The sequence below is a fragment of the Phalacrocorax carbo genome, chromosome 3, assembly GCF_963921805.1.
Source record: "Phalacrocorax carbo chromosome 3, bPhaCar2.1, whole genome shotgun sequence".
In the NCBI taxonomy this organism is placed as follows: Eukaryota; Metazoa; Chordata; class Aves; order Suliformes; family Phalacrocoracidae; genus Phalacrocorax; species Phalacrocorax carbo.
This window is the reverse complement of record NC_087515.1, coordinates 49573124-49590000: the sequence shown is the minus strand read 5'-3', so window position 1 is coordinate 49590000 and position 16877 is coordinate 49573124. Positions and strand designations below refer to the sequence as shown.

At 38.4% G+C, this 16877-nt stretch overlaps 1 protein-coding gene across 2 annotated transcripts in view; it reads right to left on the bottom strand.

The window, feature by feature from the left end:
- The window catches only part of FANCL (FA complementation group L), a 33784-nt gene extending 17241 nt beyond the window's left edge, over positions 1–16543 (bottom strand). The window contains exons 1-6 of one of the 2 annotated variants that reach the window (XM_064446862.1): positions 16356–16543; positions 13254–13312; positions 12226–12286; positions 11166–11222; positions 9523–9620; positions 2276–2372 (exon numbers count right to left, since the gene is read on the bottom strand). In XM_064446862.1, coding sequence (XP_064302932.1) covers positions 2276–2372; positions 9523–9620; positions 11166–11222; positions 12226–12286; positions 13254–13312; positions 16356–16448 — 465 coding nt within the window. In that variant the 5' untranslated portion in view covers positions 16449–16543. The remainder of the gene's footprint in view (positions 1–2275; positions 2373–9522; positions 9621–11165; positions 11223–12225; positions 12287–13253; positions 13313–16355) is intronic. The other variant, XM_064446863.1, reaches the window with a different exon arrangement.
- Positions 16544–16877: the final 334 nt, after the last annotated feature.

Sequence of the window (16877 nt, the reverse complement as noted above, 5' to 3'; positions counted from 1 at the left end):
TTACAGATTGTGTCACATGTGATTTGGCTAACATACCTAACTATGATATGACTGTTCTCAGTTCTTCCAGGTTTAAGTTGATCACCCTGAATTTCCTAGACACTTTATAAGTGCTGTTTAGAGAGAGCAAGTGTTTTGAAAGAACAGTTCCTAACACAAAGCACATTAAGACAAGGTTAACAGGTGGAAACATCTGACAACCCATTAAGGAAGAGTCTTCAAAATACATCCAAACATGTTAAGAATGACAGCGATATTCCTATATTTAGGGCATCATCTCAATACACATGATAACCTTACGAAAAAGAATTTCCTAAATCAGTTATTGAAGAGTTTCTTCCTGAAAACACTGACGGCAGGTTTATAAACTCATTTCACTGCATGGCATCCATGAAGACAAGGCTGAACAAGCCCATCTGCCAGAATACAGACGAGAGCCAGCAAATACACTGGGGAGGAGAGGTTTAGCTCACATACTAACCTTAATCAAAGAAACAGCTAACAAAAATAAGCATACTTTTATTAAAGCTGGTTATCAAAAGAAATGCCTTCAAAAAATTACTTCAACAAAGTCTTTTCAAACGTATTAGATATGTAGATGAAGAAAAATCAAATCCCCATGTCACCGAAACCACGTTTCACATATAAATTTTCTCTTGCGGCAAGTTTAAATGCCAGCCATGGTTTAAAAAGGACAAGCAATTGATCCTTCATCATAACAATCACTTGGGGAAAAAAAAAAAAAAAAGATTGATGGTTACTTGTTACAAGAGACAAGTTGGATAATCTAGTCTCTTTATTACACCATGTCCTTAGTTGTTAGATGGTGCTTTCTTCTGCTATTAGGAGTCTTAACTTTAGATGTTTTATCACTATAAAGAAAATACACAAGTTTTTACAAGGATAGAAAATGGTAATCTTGATTCCCCATATAGTATGGCAATATGTTAAGGCTAAACAGAACCTGCCAATGCGTGTAATACAGTTTGACCAAGGCAGCTGCTGGGTAAAAATGGGTATTGCACTGTTGTTTTTTTTTTCTGCACTTTTACACTTCCAAATATTCCAAATACTTCCAAATTAAAATACTTCACTTCTGTCGCCAAAAAATCAAGAAAAAACTTAGGGGTGACAGGCTGCACTTAATTTCTAGTGTCATATGGGATAGCAGCACCCTTGTAAATTATGACAATACCGTCTGGTTACTCTCTTCACACGTTAAATAGTGCATAATTGTACCTCCCGATATATTTTTCCATCAATGTACTTAATAATGGACTGGCTAGCAAATTAATTATGCATTCATTACTTTGTGCATGTAGGATAGTTTTATTCTTTTTTTAAAATCCACTTCAGCAACATCAATTCCCAAATAGCCCTTTTTCCCCCTCTAAGGTAAAATTAGCTTGTCTCCTATAAAACTAAAACAATCCTGGTATTTAAAGGAATATAGGATGTCTGTCGAAGTGAAATATCATCTTACAACACCGTGCCCACTCCTCATCCGTTCAAGATTATTACTGCAGATGATGAACCAAGATAGTCCCAAACAACAATGTTCAGACACTTTTGACCCCCCTTTTTCCCTAGATTGATTTTTCTGAAGACAACAGCTATTACCATACAATTATCACCTTACAGCCTGGACATTTATAGCTTCTGAGAGATTTCTGCCTTGAAATGAGAAATTCTATGAAGAAACATTGCAATTGGAATTCAGTTCTAAGTACCAGAAGAATCAAAATTTTTCTGCTTCTGCACATGCCAGATTTGCTTCGCAAGCACTGTCAAAATCAGCTCATTAGACTAAAAAGAAGTAATTTTTTTAACATACAGAACTCACTTCTGTAGTCAGTTTTTCATAGATCTTTCTATCTATAGCTTTAACAGTAAGACTTGCTAAAGAAGCAACCCAACATCCTCTAATTCTTGTTACATGCATAGCCTCCGGACGGAGTGATAATGAGTGAAAGTCTCCCAGATGGCTTTGTCTGTAATCCAGTAAAATAGTTTCAATACCATAAAGTGTTTTTCATGTGACACACAGTTTAATATGAAAAGATGCTTAGAGATAATCATAATGCAGTATTTATTTTAAATATAGTTAAAGTCTGAAAACTCTCTATTAAAAAAAAAAATCCTCAAGAAACCCCCCCATCATTGTCTTGCAGAACAGACACGCAAACAAACCAACTCTCTAAAATCCTTATGAAATAAGAAAAAATCCATTTATTTTCAAGGAAGCCTTCAAATATTTTCTCCCACATAAATTCACCTTTGCATTTAACTTCAGAGTGATGAGATGCTGTCGACCGCAAGAGTCTTCAGCTTTTAGCTTGATTGTGGTAAAACCAGTATCCACATGCGCAACTCTGAAAGAGAAAAGAAAACTCTAACCGCGTGGTAAGAAGTACAGTTTGAAATGCCTGCAATACTCTTATTAGTCTGGTACAAATATTAAGCAGACGAAGTCCTATATGGCAACCATTTCTGTTCTAGATTTACTGCTGTTAATACACCAGTCTACTGCTTAATGCAGTCATATATCTTTGGGTTATTTACAATGTGTGTCAAGGCTCATGCTGTGGTCAGTGAGCACTGTGTTTCAGTTTTCCATCACTGGAACCTTTGACACACACAGCATGTTCCTGTCAGCCTCTACTTATGTACACATTAAACTTCCTGTCAAATCTTTGATCCATTTCTGCAGTTTCTGTATGAGACTTTTACGCTCTTGATTTGCTTTTCTCTTCAATGAAGTTCTCTTTTATTATCAATACTATTATTGTGGAAAATTCAGTGGGTATTGGTTCATATTCTGAAATTGATTATCTGTAGAAAATAGCACCCAAACAAGTACAAAGTTATTTACGATGATTCGCCTTCGTTTCATGACAGTTTTACACAGTATACATGCACCCAAGCAAGCAGCAAGTACATACTAAATGTAAATAAGTTTTAAAACTTCTGACATAAGCACTGACTCTTTACTTAAGGTGTTACTGATTTGTGCTTCCCAGAACAGCAAAGATGAATACAATTGTAAAACACAGCGTTCTCTAGAAACACGTTCTGCTGAGTAGCTTCAACAACTGCAAAAAAGGTTCAAACTGCTCTGTATATTTACCAGTGAACCAGGTATATGGATATTTTGGCATTTTTACTATGTCATTCTTGTGTAAAGATAAAAAGCAGTCCAAGATTATTGTACAACTTATCACCTAGATGGATGGAAAGGCCTCTCAAAGAAAGCATCTGCTTGCTGGCCTAAGTAACATGTTTTCTTCTTTTAAACCATTACATACTAGTCCAGTCACTCAAGCCAGCACACTGGGAAAATGGTTCTCTTTCAAATGGAACTGGCAATAGAGTCGCAGAAGCCTGTACAACAAAAAGTAGACACACACCAAAGGCTGTGCACGTTCCTGGGAAGGAAGTGAAAAGAAAACAATCTACATAAATGGCATAGCCTCAATATGAGGGCACTGAAAAATACAGAGGGAAACAGCAGTAGTGGTAGTAAGTAGGGAAAAAGATATATTATTTCACATTTAATGCTGATTAACGCAATATTAGATAGTCCTGTGGATTCCTGGGAGTATTTTGGTACTCCTTTTCTCCACAACAGTTGAAAGAAATATAAGTCTTGATAAAAGTGTAATTCAACTGCAGTCAATTAAATTTTATTTATCTAGAAAGAAGTAGTCTTCCTGTAACTGGAAAAAAAATCATTAGTCCCGCTTTGTTCCAACTCTACCTCAAAATTATATCACAAAGTTTTATAAAGATGAGAAACTACTTATATCCCACCTCTCCATCTACTGTTGCCTGCGGTGGGGAAATCCTAAACCAGTGTACAAACAATTTTTATATTTACATTAATATTTGATATATTTTACTGCAATAAAAAATATAGCAGCGTCCAAAACAAAGCACAACTGGTGCCTGCATCAATGCACTGTGAGGTTAGAAAGCAAAAGAGAATGGAAAAATTGAAGGGATGCTGTCAAGGTGTTTGGACTTAATATTATCTGTTCTGACAGTCATCTTGTCTGGACCACTTCACTCTTGAGGTGCCAGAAAGGTATGGATTATTTTAGTTTAAAATCAAATGCTTTTTGCAGTTCCTTATGCTGTATTGGGTGGGAGGGAACAAGATTTTTTAAATTATTTGAATTTCTTAGACAGCAATGGACATACATGTCTTAAAATTTATTTCTGAAATCCTGAAGGGTTCAGTACTTTTACAGTTATTTTAACAACCTCACAGCCTCCAAAATAAACATATATACGTGTGTGTGTCTGTTTATATATTTAAAATATAAATATAGGCACACCATTAAGATAAAAATATAGTGAAAATATTATGATGTTCAGTCGTATTTGTAAAGAACCTTCACATTCAGTTTTATTGACATTGTAAATTAGACAAACTTAAAAAAAAAAAAAGTAAGCATTTTGGAAGAGGTACCACAAGCACCAATAATGGCTACCTGTTTAACGACGTATAGAGGGATATATCATAAAGTGATTTTCAAGTTCTGTCTGTTATTGAATTGTTAACATATTTTTTGGTTTAGAATTAATATTTAAAGTATCTTTTAAAAGCAGCTTAAAATGTGATTTTCACTGAGCTTGGAGGTAACAGGGAAAAAAAAACAAAACAAAAAAACCACAGATCATCACTGCTACAAAGCACCACTACAATCCAGACCAGTCTGGAAGTTCTTACGACTTCTATTTAATTCTGACTTCAACGACTAGCCACTAGTAGAAGACAACTATTCAAGCTAAGCAACACAACACCTTTTAAGTACTATTTATTACAAACCATGTACCTAGAGGTTTATCTAGTAAAACTTTCTCCTCCCTTTCAAGCTTTTTCACAAACAGGGTTGAAGAAAAGCCAAAAAGAAAATTCATTGTTAGCCTTCCTTCTTCTTAACATGAAGTAAAATGAGTAAACTGCCTCCAGGGAATGAAGGAAGACTCAATTTTCCATTGAAGATAGAAAAAAGGAACTTGGTAGCTTTGTGGCTACCTGTTCTGTAACACCACTCTACCATTCTTTGGATAAGAAAAGGTGAGAGGGTGTCATGGTTTTAGCTGGGATCGAGTTAATTTTCTTCACCGTAGCTGGCATAGTGCTGTGCTTTGGACTTAGTATGAAAATAATGTTGATAACACTCTGATGTTTTGGTTGTTGCTGGGTAGTGCTTGTACTAGTCAAGGACTTTTTTAGCTTCCCATGCTCTGCCGGGTGCACAAGAAGCTGGCAGGGGAGGTGGTACAGTTAAGAGAGTGGATTCAAACTGGCCAAAGGCATATTCCAGATCATGTCACATCATGCCCAGTACATTAACTGGAAGGAGCTGGCCAGGGGAGGGGGGCAGCAATCACAGCTCGGGGACCAGCAGCATCGGTCAGCCAGGGGCGAGCAGATATATCATTTGTGGTTTTGGGTTTTTTTTCTTTTCCCTTTTTTATTTTATATATATATATATCATTGTTATTATCATAATAATTATTATTTTATTTTCATTATTAAACTGCTCTTATCTCAACCCATAAGTTTTTTTTTTCTCTTGCTTTTGCTCTTCTGATTCTCTCCCCCATCCCACAGGGGTGGGGGGAGTGAGAGAGAAGCTGCATGGTGTTTAGTTGCCGACTGGGGGTGAACCACGGCAGAGGGACAGTTCTGTAGGACTGGAGGAAGTTGGACAACGCTATAAAAGTCATATAAACTTCCTCACATGGTTGTATAACCAAGTAAGGAATTGTTTACATAGGTGATATTTCAGTTATATAAACCTTTATTCCTCTTAGGCTCCGTTGTTTCATCATATAGAAAAAAATGGCATGACCATAAAGATAAAAAGCCTCAGTTAAATCTCCAAAGTACTGTAATTCAGCATAACACACTAATGATTGAAAGCAGGTGACAAGGCAGGATTCCCTTGGAAACGGGAAGGCGAGAGAAGATAGTTTCTATGAAAAAACTTGGCAAGTATCAAGAAGAGCACTGAGACTCGAGAGATATGACCCACACCATGGACTTAAGAGATACTAGCAACCTTTATGAATCCACATGAGGGTGATAAGAGTCCTATAAATGTTTTATAGTCGATAATTTACCTTCCCAAGACACTGTCATTGAATCAACTAGCAAGATTATGAGATAGCATTAGAAGAGCCTTTCCTATAGCTTAATAATACTATACGTGTACTCTCTCCCACCTCAGCTGATTAGGTTTGTGCTGGTATTTTCCCATGTTCTTAAAATGAAGGAGGATCCTCCCTCTTTTGAACTCCTCAGCTGTTAGGACCACACTTAGCGTTGGAAATTTGGTACAATTCTAGAGCCTGTTGAACTGTGACTTTTGTGTACAAGTATCTGAATATGAAAGCATATCCACTCTCCCCCACACCTAAATTAGGTCAAGGAATCAAGCCTTCTGTATTACAGAGAAAGCGATTATATCTAATCACAGCAGCCTGCCCATTCGCAATCCTCATTACTGTTTGTACTTTCAGTGGTTTAGGAGGAGAAAGGTGTAAGATGATTGCAGATAATGTCTTCAATTTGTTTCTGAGAAACTTCACATATTGTTTTAGCTAAACACCCTTAGAACACACAAAATTTGTGCCATACCTCTGAACTTCTCAGCTTACTTCATAGGCAAAGGAACAATAACCTATTGCTTTGATTCTCTTTCAAAATAGCCTTCAGTTTTTCAGTTGGATTTGGATGCGCTCAGCTGCCAGCATGACCCAGAACTCACTAGGAAAAAGTAAATCTAGGGTCCAAAACAAGCCAATTCTTTTCTAAGAAAAATCCTGATAAATAAAGCTGGAGGCTTCTCAAGGTGTGAGCAGTGACTGCTCCTTACTGCCAGTACTAAATGCTGGCTTAGTTTTGCGCTGAAAGACCACACCAGGATGTTTTTAACCAACATGCAAATACACATCACCTGCAACTCAAAATTAGTCTAGGTTAAGAGGCCTTCTTAGTAGTTCACTACATTGTTAAAAGCACACTAAAACCATTGTGTAACTTACTGATGTACTTCAAATGGCCTCTCTAGGTTATTCTCCTTCCAGCTCACAGTAAACCAGATATGATCCTCTATGTACAGCTTAGCCCTTTGGTTAACAACTTCCCCAACCAAAAAATCCCAATCAAATAGAGACCAGTAACATAACTCAATCAAGAGGTGTATGTTTACTGAATTAATTGACTACACTGGACAAAAGCACAGCATAAGTTGTGGGTCTACATGAAGACCATCTCTGCCTAGAAACCAGGTCAAATTCTGCCCTAGAAGCATGCTCTTCAATGAAACACTGATATGCTTTTTAATAATAAACCACTGGATGTTTTCTACATACAGCATGCCAGAAGAAATACCAGTTCTGAGATGAGCTACTAAATTGTATTTTCAAAGTGTATTTTCAGTATATTTAGCTATATACTATATTGATATATCAAATTATAAATATAGTACATTTTATATATTTATGTCTTTAATGCATATCTGTTATGTCTGTGTCTGTTTTGCTGGCATGGGCTTTTTGAAGGTTTGGGGTTTGGTTTTGGGGTTTTTTGGGTTTTGGGGGGGATTTTTTTTCCATTTTGGGAAAGCAGGCATGATTCAGAATTTATTTCCCATGTGTTTTGGAAATTTCAACTAATATTCTCAGACCTGACTCTGAGTCTGAGAAATCTGAATAGAGTATGTCATCACTTGGCACAACTACATACTTAATAATGGAAATCACTGAAAAAAGCTTCGGCTGATTTAACAAGGATGTTTTAAATCTTTAAATAAAAGTGGGCCTTCAAAGCAAATTCCTACTTAATGTTAATCACATTATTTATTTATATACAATTCAGGTGAGAAAACTCAAAACTGTTCTTAAACCCAAGGCTTCTTTATTTCACTTTGCAAAATAAATACTTAACTTACTGTCCAAGACTAAGGTAAAGGTAGACTTCTCTTGTTGAAAACTGCAAGTGTAGACTTTTTAAACTTTCATTTCACTGAAAATAAAAAGTAGCTTCTCATTCAAAATTTTTCAACACCCTACAAAATCTTTTGCCTTAACCCCTTGAAAGAAGGCTCTGTGAGATTAATCACATATTATTAAAGACACCCTTCAAATATATTTCCTTAATGCCTCCCTACACAGAAACAACTACCTTCTTCAATCCTGTAGAGGTCTCCTGGAGGATCTAAGGGGAAGAACAGAAATCAGACCATTCCAGGTTCTCTGCTGGAGGAGTAAAAGACTCAGTATCAGAGAACTTGCCAGTGGTGGCACATGTGATGGCAGTTAAAGCCTTTCAAGTAAAAGTCTGCAAAAGAGGAAGCTCTGCAGATTTCTGAAAACTTCCCAGGTGGACATTGTGTCCTCCAGGTTTCTATAGAGGTATGAGAAGAACCTTGTTTTCCTCTGTAGGAGGATGAAATTAAATTTGTTCTGTGAGCTCATCTGAGAGTATATGGGACCGTGAATAATATGTTTGCACTCATTCAAGACCCTAATGAGAAGGCAGCCAGAGGCACCTATGCATACATTACGTACATAAAAGTCAAATACCCTCTCCAATTGTGACATTCTTTCCCATGGCAGGAAACCAAGCATTAGGTCGCTTCTGTTTCTCCTTCTCCTAGAAGACCTGAACCGTCACTTGTTGTTCCACAGGTACTCAACTGTCTCCATCCTCAGGTGACACAGGTTATACTCTCTTTGTGCAGCAACCAATGCTTTTCCCACTTGGAAATGCCCCCGCCCCCATCCCCCAAACATGGTCTGCTTGCACAGGTTTTGGAGACTAAGGAATGCTTTTCAATAGCCCTCATCTCTGTTTGAGCCCACCTGGGTAGCAAAAAATTTATAAGTTTCTCTCTCTAGGTGTTGCAAAGAGCTGGCTGTTTTCAAGTTCTGGATTTACAGCTTTCCAAATTCTCCCCTCCACTCATTTTTTGTAGATGTACCGTTTTGCAGATTAACTATGTTATTCCTTTGTCTAAGGAGATCCTTGTGCTATGGAGAGCAAGATAGAGCTGTTCTTTAAAAAGAATTATCCCAGTTAAAAAAAAAAAAGTATGGACTGTTTTTATGAAAGCATAAAGGTACACAATGATCAACTGCCGCATACAGGAATAATCAAGAAAAGCTGCACAAAGTAGGGAAAAGAAGGAAAAAAACCCCTATAACAGTCGTATTAAATACGTCTTCTATGTCAATAGTTTATAGGTCAAAGAAGAATTGATTTTTTTAGTAGCAGCATCTCACCTTTCAGCTCAGTTATTTGCGACTGAAAATATACCTTCAGCTGATACAGGTTTGTTGAGGCTTTTTAGATTAAAAACAAAGCAGCAGAGTTTTTAAAGAAAAACCAGTTTCTCAACAGGATAAATTAACAGAACAAGAACATTTGATATGTTCAACTCACAAATACAAAAGAAGAACAGATATTCTGAAGATAATATCTGTTAAGAAATAAACAAAACATACTTATTCCAACCCAGTATTTCTAGATCTCTGACAAGACAGGAGTAGTATTCTGGAGGCCACGGTATATGCAGGTCTCGTGTATTCTTTAAAGCAATTTCCTGTTTAAAAGGACATTAAAAACATCATTAAGAGATATTTCAATATTTTTGCATTTCTTTAGTCATGTGATTTTTGCAATTCATTCAAAAATACTAAGCCTATGTAAAATTAACTGTACACTGCATTTGTTTTGTTATAGCCTCCAGCTAAAGCAGACAAAGAAGCTGTTTGGTAAATTACTTCAGATACTGGTAATGAAAACATCTGCAATTTAAAAAAACCCACAGATGTTGACAACATAGTCTTCAGATGCAAATATCAATTGTGCCTCTTTTTCAGCTAATAAATTTGAAGTCAAGCATCTTGACTGAAAGAACATCTCAAAAGACGGTTCTATTAAGCCCACAGCTGTCTCCTGGGCTCCACAGCTACAAAAGGCGACACATATATGAAATCCCCCCCCATTATTTTTAAGTAGCTATATACAACTTTAAATAGCAATAAAAAAGAACCAAAAAAAAAATCAATTTCTTTGTTTTAACATCATAGGATTCCAGAGAGTAAGTTTGGTACAGACACTAATCAAGTGTGTCATAATGCCTAAAAAAAAAAAAATAATTCTATCAAAAAGGTAATGCCACGTTACAGAGAAAAACAAAACCAAACCCTATATTTCACATTTGTGTTGTGCTACTTGTTATTTAAAAGTGTAGTTAAGTTAAAATTATACTTACAGGACAAATAAAAAATGAAATGTATAATAAAATTAATAACACAAAAATGAATTATACTTTCATTGCATTCCAATTTTGAGTGCTCATGTGTCCAGGCAAATAGATTGGAAAAACTATTGTGAAATATCCCAAAATAGCCACATGTAGATATTCAGTCCTATTCCAATCACCCCTGCCTGGTTTAGTCTAACCCAGTTTGGCAGGGATTGAACAAATGCTGAGGAAAGACACTCCCAGCAGTAGTGTAATACCGGGAGGGTATTTTTGTTGTTTTGAAGAATACTTGCTGCGTTTTATTTCTAAGTTAAGTAGGTTGTACCCAAGTATCCTTTGCCAAGAATGCTCACTGAATAATGTTTTACTAACACACAAGACATTGTTAGTTTCATGTTGTTAACTAAAGGCTTTGCTACTCTTCAATCCCAGATCAGAAAAACTATTTTTTAAAAAAGAATAAACAAGTCTCTGAACTACGAAAAAAGCTTTCTGCATTTATTGGTCAAGTTGTCACACAGGTGAAAGCACCTTCAGCAATCCACTGACTGTACAGTCCTTTCTATGATTATAAGCCTTCTTTACCACGTGGACAATATCAGGAATTCCAAGAAAATCATTGTGAGGAAGATGACTCTATACTGAGATCTCCTGCTGTGATTCCATTTTTTCTCTAACACTCCTATTTCCAAAGAATACAGTCACTTAAAATCCTAAAGGATATTTATACAAATATTACATGAACAGCATACGTACAATATAACTTCTTAAAACAAACAAACATAAATCCATCTATCAGTGAACTGTAAAAAACTGATAGTGAAAACCAAAGCTACAAGAACATCCCTCCTCCCACATATATATTCTGCCACTTACCAAAATAGTTTTCAGCTCTACCATAAAACTGACAAGATCTGGACAGCTGTGCAACCTCTGGAGAGAACACAGTATCTGTTCATTTTCTTCAGCTCATAACTTTTAGTAGCAAACAATTTCAGTCTGTTTTTCTAGTATGGTCAAGCCAACTAACAGAAGCACCCAGCCGCGCACCACATGTTGAAATATTTCAGTTACAGAAGAAATCTCCCAGTGTACAGGGACCTTTACTGAAAATTAACTATCACCTTTGTCACATCATGACACATTACACATTTATATAGTTTATGAAGACTTTATATATTTATAAAAGACATTAATGAAGACTTTAGTCTTCACCAATGAGAACAGAAGCTTTAGAATCACTCAAACATGTTTCTTAGTTGGTCACATTTTCTTGAGGAATCCTCCAGACCCGTCTGCTTTTAGATGCCGTACATGATTAAGGATCCCTGTCTATATTCAGGTGCAATACACATTTGCATTTCAGTTTCCTAGGCTCTGTATCTTTGGTTACTCCCAGCTCTCAACACTTGCTCTACAAAGGGGGGCACAGTCCATGAGATAGTGTCTCAACTAGCACATGTGGCAAGGATGCCTTCTTGGAAACAAAATATTCTCCGTGACTGCAGGGCTGTTGTCTCATTGTTCCAAAGCTTCTTCTGGATAAGAAGATTTAACTTAGATTCCTTGACTGTCTACAACACAGAACGAGCTAGATCTATCGATAATTAATAATTCTCCTCTTCACATTATGAACAGTTTGTGAAAAATAAATATATAAAAAAGGAAAAAACAAATCTGTTTCTAATTAAGAGATTAAGGAAAAATTCCAGTAAAACGTCAGCAGCCATTTATTAAAAATTGTTCTATTTCAATCTTCAAAAAAATAAAGCATGAATAAAAATAAATCTTTACTAATCTCTCTTTAGATTGACCTGCAGATCCTCAAGCATTTCAACATAAATCTTCAACACTTTTAGAAAAGGTCCATAAGTATAAGCTTTTCAGAATTATTATAGGCACACATTTAACAGAAATGGTTTTAAAAGCTGTATACCTGCTTTAAAATATGCTGATATCCATGCAGTATCTTCTTTAGGTACCAGCTACACTCTATCCTGGACAAACAGTATTTTGTATAAATTTTAAATTCACAGTATGTGATTTTTAGAAGAGATCAGAAAGTCTGCTACACAACAACATAAAAGTTTTTCTTAAAAAAAACAAAGGAAACAAACAATATTTCAAAATCTCTTTGAGCCTTCATATTCAAAGTTACTCAAAACTTTCAAATGTCACCATCACAAGGCCCATTAAAAATTAAGCATTTACCTACAAAAGCCTCTGTTTCTTTGCTGAAAACACCAACATAATTCTTGCAAGCTAATATGACTTCATAAAATATTCCAATATTTAAAAATGATAGTCTGAAACTGACAAAGGATATATAGCGTGTATCTGACCTGGAATGTAACAAAGCTATCGAATACATGTGTTCACAGACCAGAGCAAGCTGGCCTAGGCAGAAGTAGGGAATAAAGACAAATCCATGCCCATGTGCATACACACAATACACACATCTACCCATGTGTTGCTGTGATAAACACTCACAATAATGAAAACAGAGCTTTTAAAGAAAAGTTGGGTAATGCAAATTGATATGTATTAACAGGAAAGAGAAAATCATGTTTAGCATTTTTTTTTTAATTCAAGTACATAATTGCTTTATTTTAGAACTTTGCACCAAATTTTCTGTTTCCCAAATGGTGACATATAAATAATCCAATTTAAATGAATTTTTTTTTCCAAGTACACTCATCTATACATAAATACAACCAATTAATTACAACAGGTTTCAAAGTTAATTAACAACAAAAATATTTTTTTATAGGTAATGTTTATTGCCAGCATTTATTAACACTGATGCTGCACAATTTTGTTGCAAGGTTAAATTGAAACCAGTAAGAATTAATTACCAATGCTGCTACTGGAAAAAAAATAATAATTCATATGCATATCCATCATTGCTTTTATCAAAATAAACTTTTATTACATGTATTTACATACTGCTTTCACAAAACTTACCTTGCATTTTGCAGTTGAAAATCCATTGGTAACAGTATCCTGATATGGAAGTCTCTACCCTTGAAAATAAACATTTAGTTAATAGGAAGGTCAGCCAAGAAGAATAGACATTTGTGGGAAGTATTCCTCATAAGATCAGCTACTAAGAAAGTAAGTTTGTCTTATCTGACTTTCAGGAAGATTTTTCAGAATTTCTTTATTTAGGAAAAAAAAAAAAGAGAAGCATGAATGACAGTTAGAAATAATGCTGATTTTAATTCTGAAGTTGAAATACTCTTGATCTCTAACTTGCAGTATTCAGTAAAAACTCTTTGGTGCATCAGGTTTCATAAAGCAAAAATAACACCTTTTAGAAGAAAAATAAACATTATCCATATCTGGACAAAACCAAGAAATATAATTTAATCCAAGTCGTGCTGAAGTATGTAAAAGTCTGTCTTCAACTCAAGTAAAGTCAAAGCGTGCTCTTATCATTAAAGTACTACACTAAAAAGGAACTTGGGCATGGATCCACAACATATTTCAGCAAGGTTTTAGAAACTAAACAAAAACAGTCCCAAGTACACGAATGCAATTTTTTTTTCTGTTAGTGCAATCCATATGGGGCAGTTCCTGAACGCCACCTACTTAATTGTATTAAGTAATTGTAATAATAATTGTCCCGCTTTGTGACCCTCCCTCTAACTCCTTATGGGATGATTGAAATAAAACTGAAGGTCTGTGAGTAGCTTTAACTCCTCCCTGAAGCAGAGAGGGTAGTTAACTCATCTCAAAACTTTTATTCCAGACTCTGTTTCAGCTCAGCCTACCTTGAATTACATCCACAAATTAACTTCCTGCTGAAGAAATCTCAGAATGAAACCAGATTTCCTCCTGTGATTAGATGACTGATACAGCCAACACTTATCTCAATTTCAGAAAGGCTTTTAGTACTGTTTCCCATAACATACTCATAGACAAACTGAAGGAGGATTAACTAGACAAGCTGACAGCAAAGTGGACTGAAAACATACAGAACTGTGGGGCTCAGAGGGTTGTGATGAGCAGGACCAAGTCCAGGCAGAGGCCCCCAGCTAATGGTGCGCACCAGGGGTCAGTCCTGGGGCTGACACCATGTAACCTTCCTTAGTGACCTGGATGATCGGACAGGATGCTCCCTCACTCTGCAAGTTGGCAGAGGATACAAAACCAGGAGGTGTGGTTGATAGAATGTGTGACTGTGCTGCTGGTCAGAGGGACCTCACCAGGCTGAGGAAATGGGCTGCCAGGAACCTCATGAACTTAAGAAAGGAAAAGTGCAAAGTCCTGCACTGGGAGAGGATTCACCCCAGACACCAGCACCTGGGGGTCCTCATGGACGTGAAGTTGACCCTGAGCCAGCAACGCACCCTTGGCAACGAAGGCCCACAGCCTCGTGTGCTGGATTAGGCAGAGCACTTCCAAGATGTCAAGGAGTGTGATCCTTCCCATCTGGTCAATGCTGGTGAGGCACACCTGGAGTGCTGGATCCCCAGTTCATGAAAGGCATGGACATACTGGAGTTAGTCTAGTGAAGAGCTGTGAAGGTGATTAAGACCTTAAAGTCTCTCTTATCTGAGGAGAGACTTAGGGAGATGGGATTGGTTAGCCTGGATAAAAAGCAGCCCAGGGGGGATCTTGCCAGCACATACAAATACCTGATGGAGGAGGACTTAAGAAGATGTAGCCAGACTGAGTGACACACACTGACAGGATGAGAGACAACAGGTACAAGTTGAAATACACGAAATTTCACCTAAATACAATGAAAAAAAACTCAGTAACAGTGAGGGTGGTCAAACACCAGAACAGGCTGCCCAAGATGTTGCAGTCTCCATGCTTGAAAGTACTCAAAACCCAACTCGACACAGTCTTGAGCAACCTGCTCCAGCTGACCCTGCTAGAGAACCTCCAGAGGTTCTTTTCAACCTCAGTGTTTCCATGATGCTCGCAAGCAAAAACAAGGTATTTGTTTCAGAGCTGACTATAGCCCATTGGCACATCAGTTACTTCCAGACTCCTCCAAAGCTGGTGTTTACTGTACACTTAAATTCAGCGCATAACCTCAGACTTCGCTGTTATGGCCTTAGCCCTAATCAGAAAAAATCACATCTGAGAACAGATGTTCACACTTGCATCTTAACCTTCCCATTAACTCCAGGATGCATTCCAACACACGGAGTAACACCAACACAGGCTTGTAAACATCTTGCAAAAGTTGAATACAAGAATCACCAAAAACCTTCCTGAATTTTGACTGCAAAACTACACTTTTGAAAATACAAGAGTGATTCAGCCCATACCTTTAGACTTCTACTTATTTTATAGGCAGAAAGTCCCACCCTATTTCTAAATGAAAATACACCTGTTCAGAGCTGTTTCTGTGGTCCATGCACACACTCCAGTGTGATATTTTAATGAGCCGTGACTGTAGCGTCACTGCAGAGTACCTCTGATAGCAAAATTGGCTTAAGAGCATCCACTCTCAATCTGTTCTAGGTGCTGTTCTTCTCCCTGCACTACAGTTTACCAGATCCTCACAGAGATGATGCAAATGTTTAAGCTGAAACCTCACAAACACAGCAAATGGAAGGGAAATACCCACAATTTCTCATTTGCTTCAACTTTTACCCTAGGCCATGAGTGCAGACACACTGAATCTGCACTTCTCCTTCTCCCCCCATCCCCGGCCAAAAAACCCCACGTTTGACAGCACAGCAAATCCACGCCAGCAGCAGTGCCAAAGAAGAGCAATTCCGCGTGGACAGACAGTGCAAACCCGCGGGATCGCCACGCAGACGCCTCTCCACATCACCCTTACGGCGCACGGCAGGCAACCGCCGAGAGCTAAGGGGCCCAGTACTCGCCCCCTACGCCGGGTACTTCCTGCCTCACGAAGCCGGCGGCTCGGCCGGGAAGCTGCCGGCCGCAGCAAGGGACAAGGCGGGAAACCCTCTTGCCTCAGACAGGCGCTCCCCTCTCACACAGAAGCCCGCCCTCACATAGGCCTGACGGGGGGCGGGGAGGGGGGAAGGCTGACGCGGAGTAACGGCCGCCGGCCGAGCGGCCCGCGACCCCCGGTACCTGCGCAGTGATGAAGCCCTGATAGGCCGTCCCCTCCCGGTTCTGAGGCAGCAGCAGCGGGCACTGGCGAAGCAGGGCCCCGGAGCCCGGCATATCGCCTCACTCGCTCCTTTCCGCCCGCCCAGGCCGTTCGAATCGGTCGCGCCGACGGCTGAGGCCCCGCCACCGGCGACAAACGGCGCACGCGCCGGAGGGGAAGGGCGGAGCGCGCGGCGCGCGGCGCGGCCGTTACCTGAGGCGGGTTGAGTTATGAAGACTCTCTGCGGGTGAGGGGCACGGCTTCCCGGGCGCTGAGCTGCGGGCTCAGCCCCGGGGTTTCCTGCCGCTTTAGCACGTCCTGAGGGGACGAGCGTCCTGGACTAAGGAGAACCGTCGAGCGAGGCTCTTGGTAGTCAGCCGGCTGCACCAAGCAGATTACAGTGACACCTAAGGCAAGGGGTTACTTCTGGCGCAATCCATGTGTTGCTTTTGTAGGAATCATACAGCATTCCCTGCTGCAACACGTTTAGAGTGATAAAACAT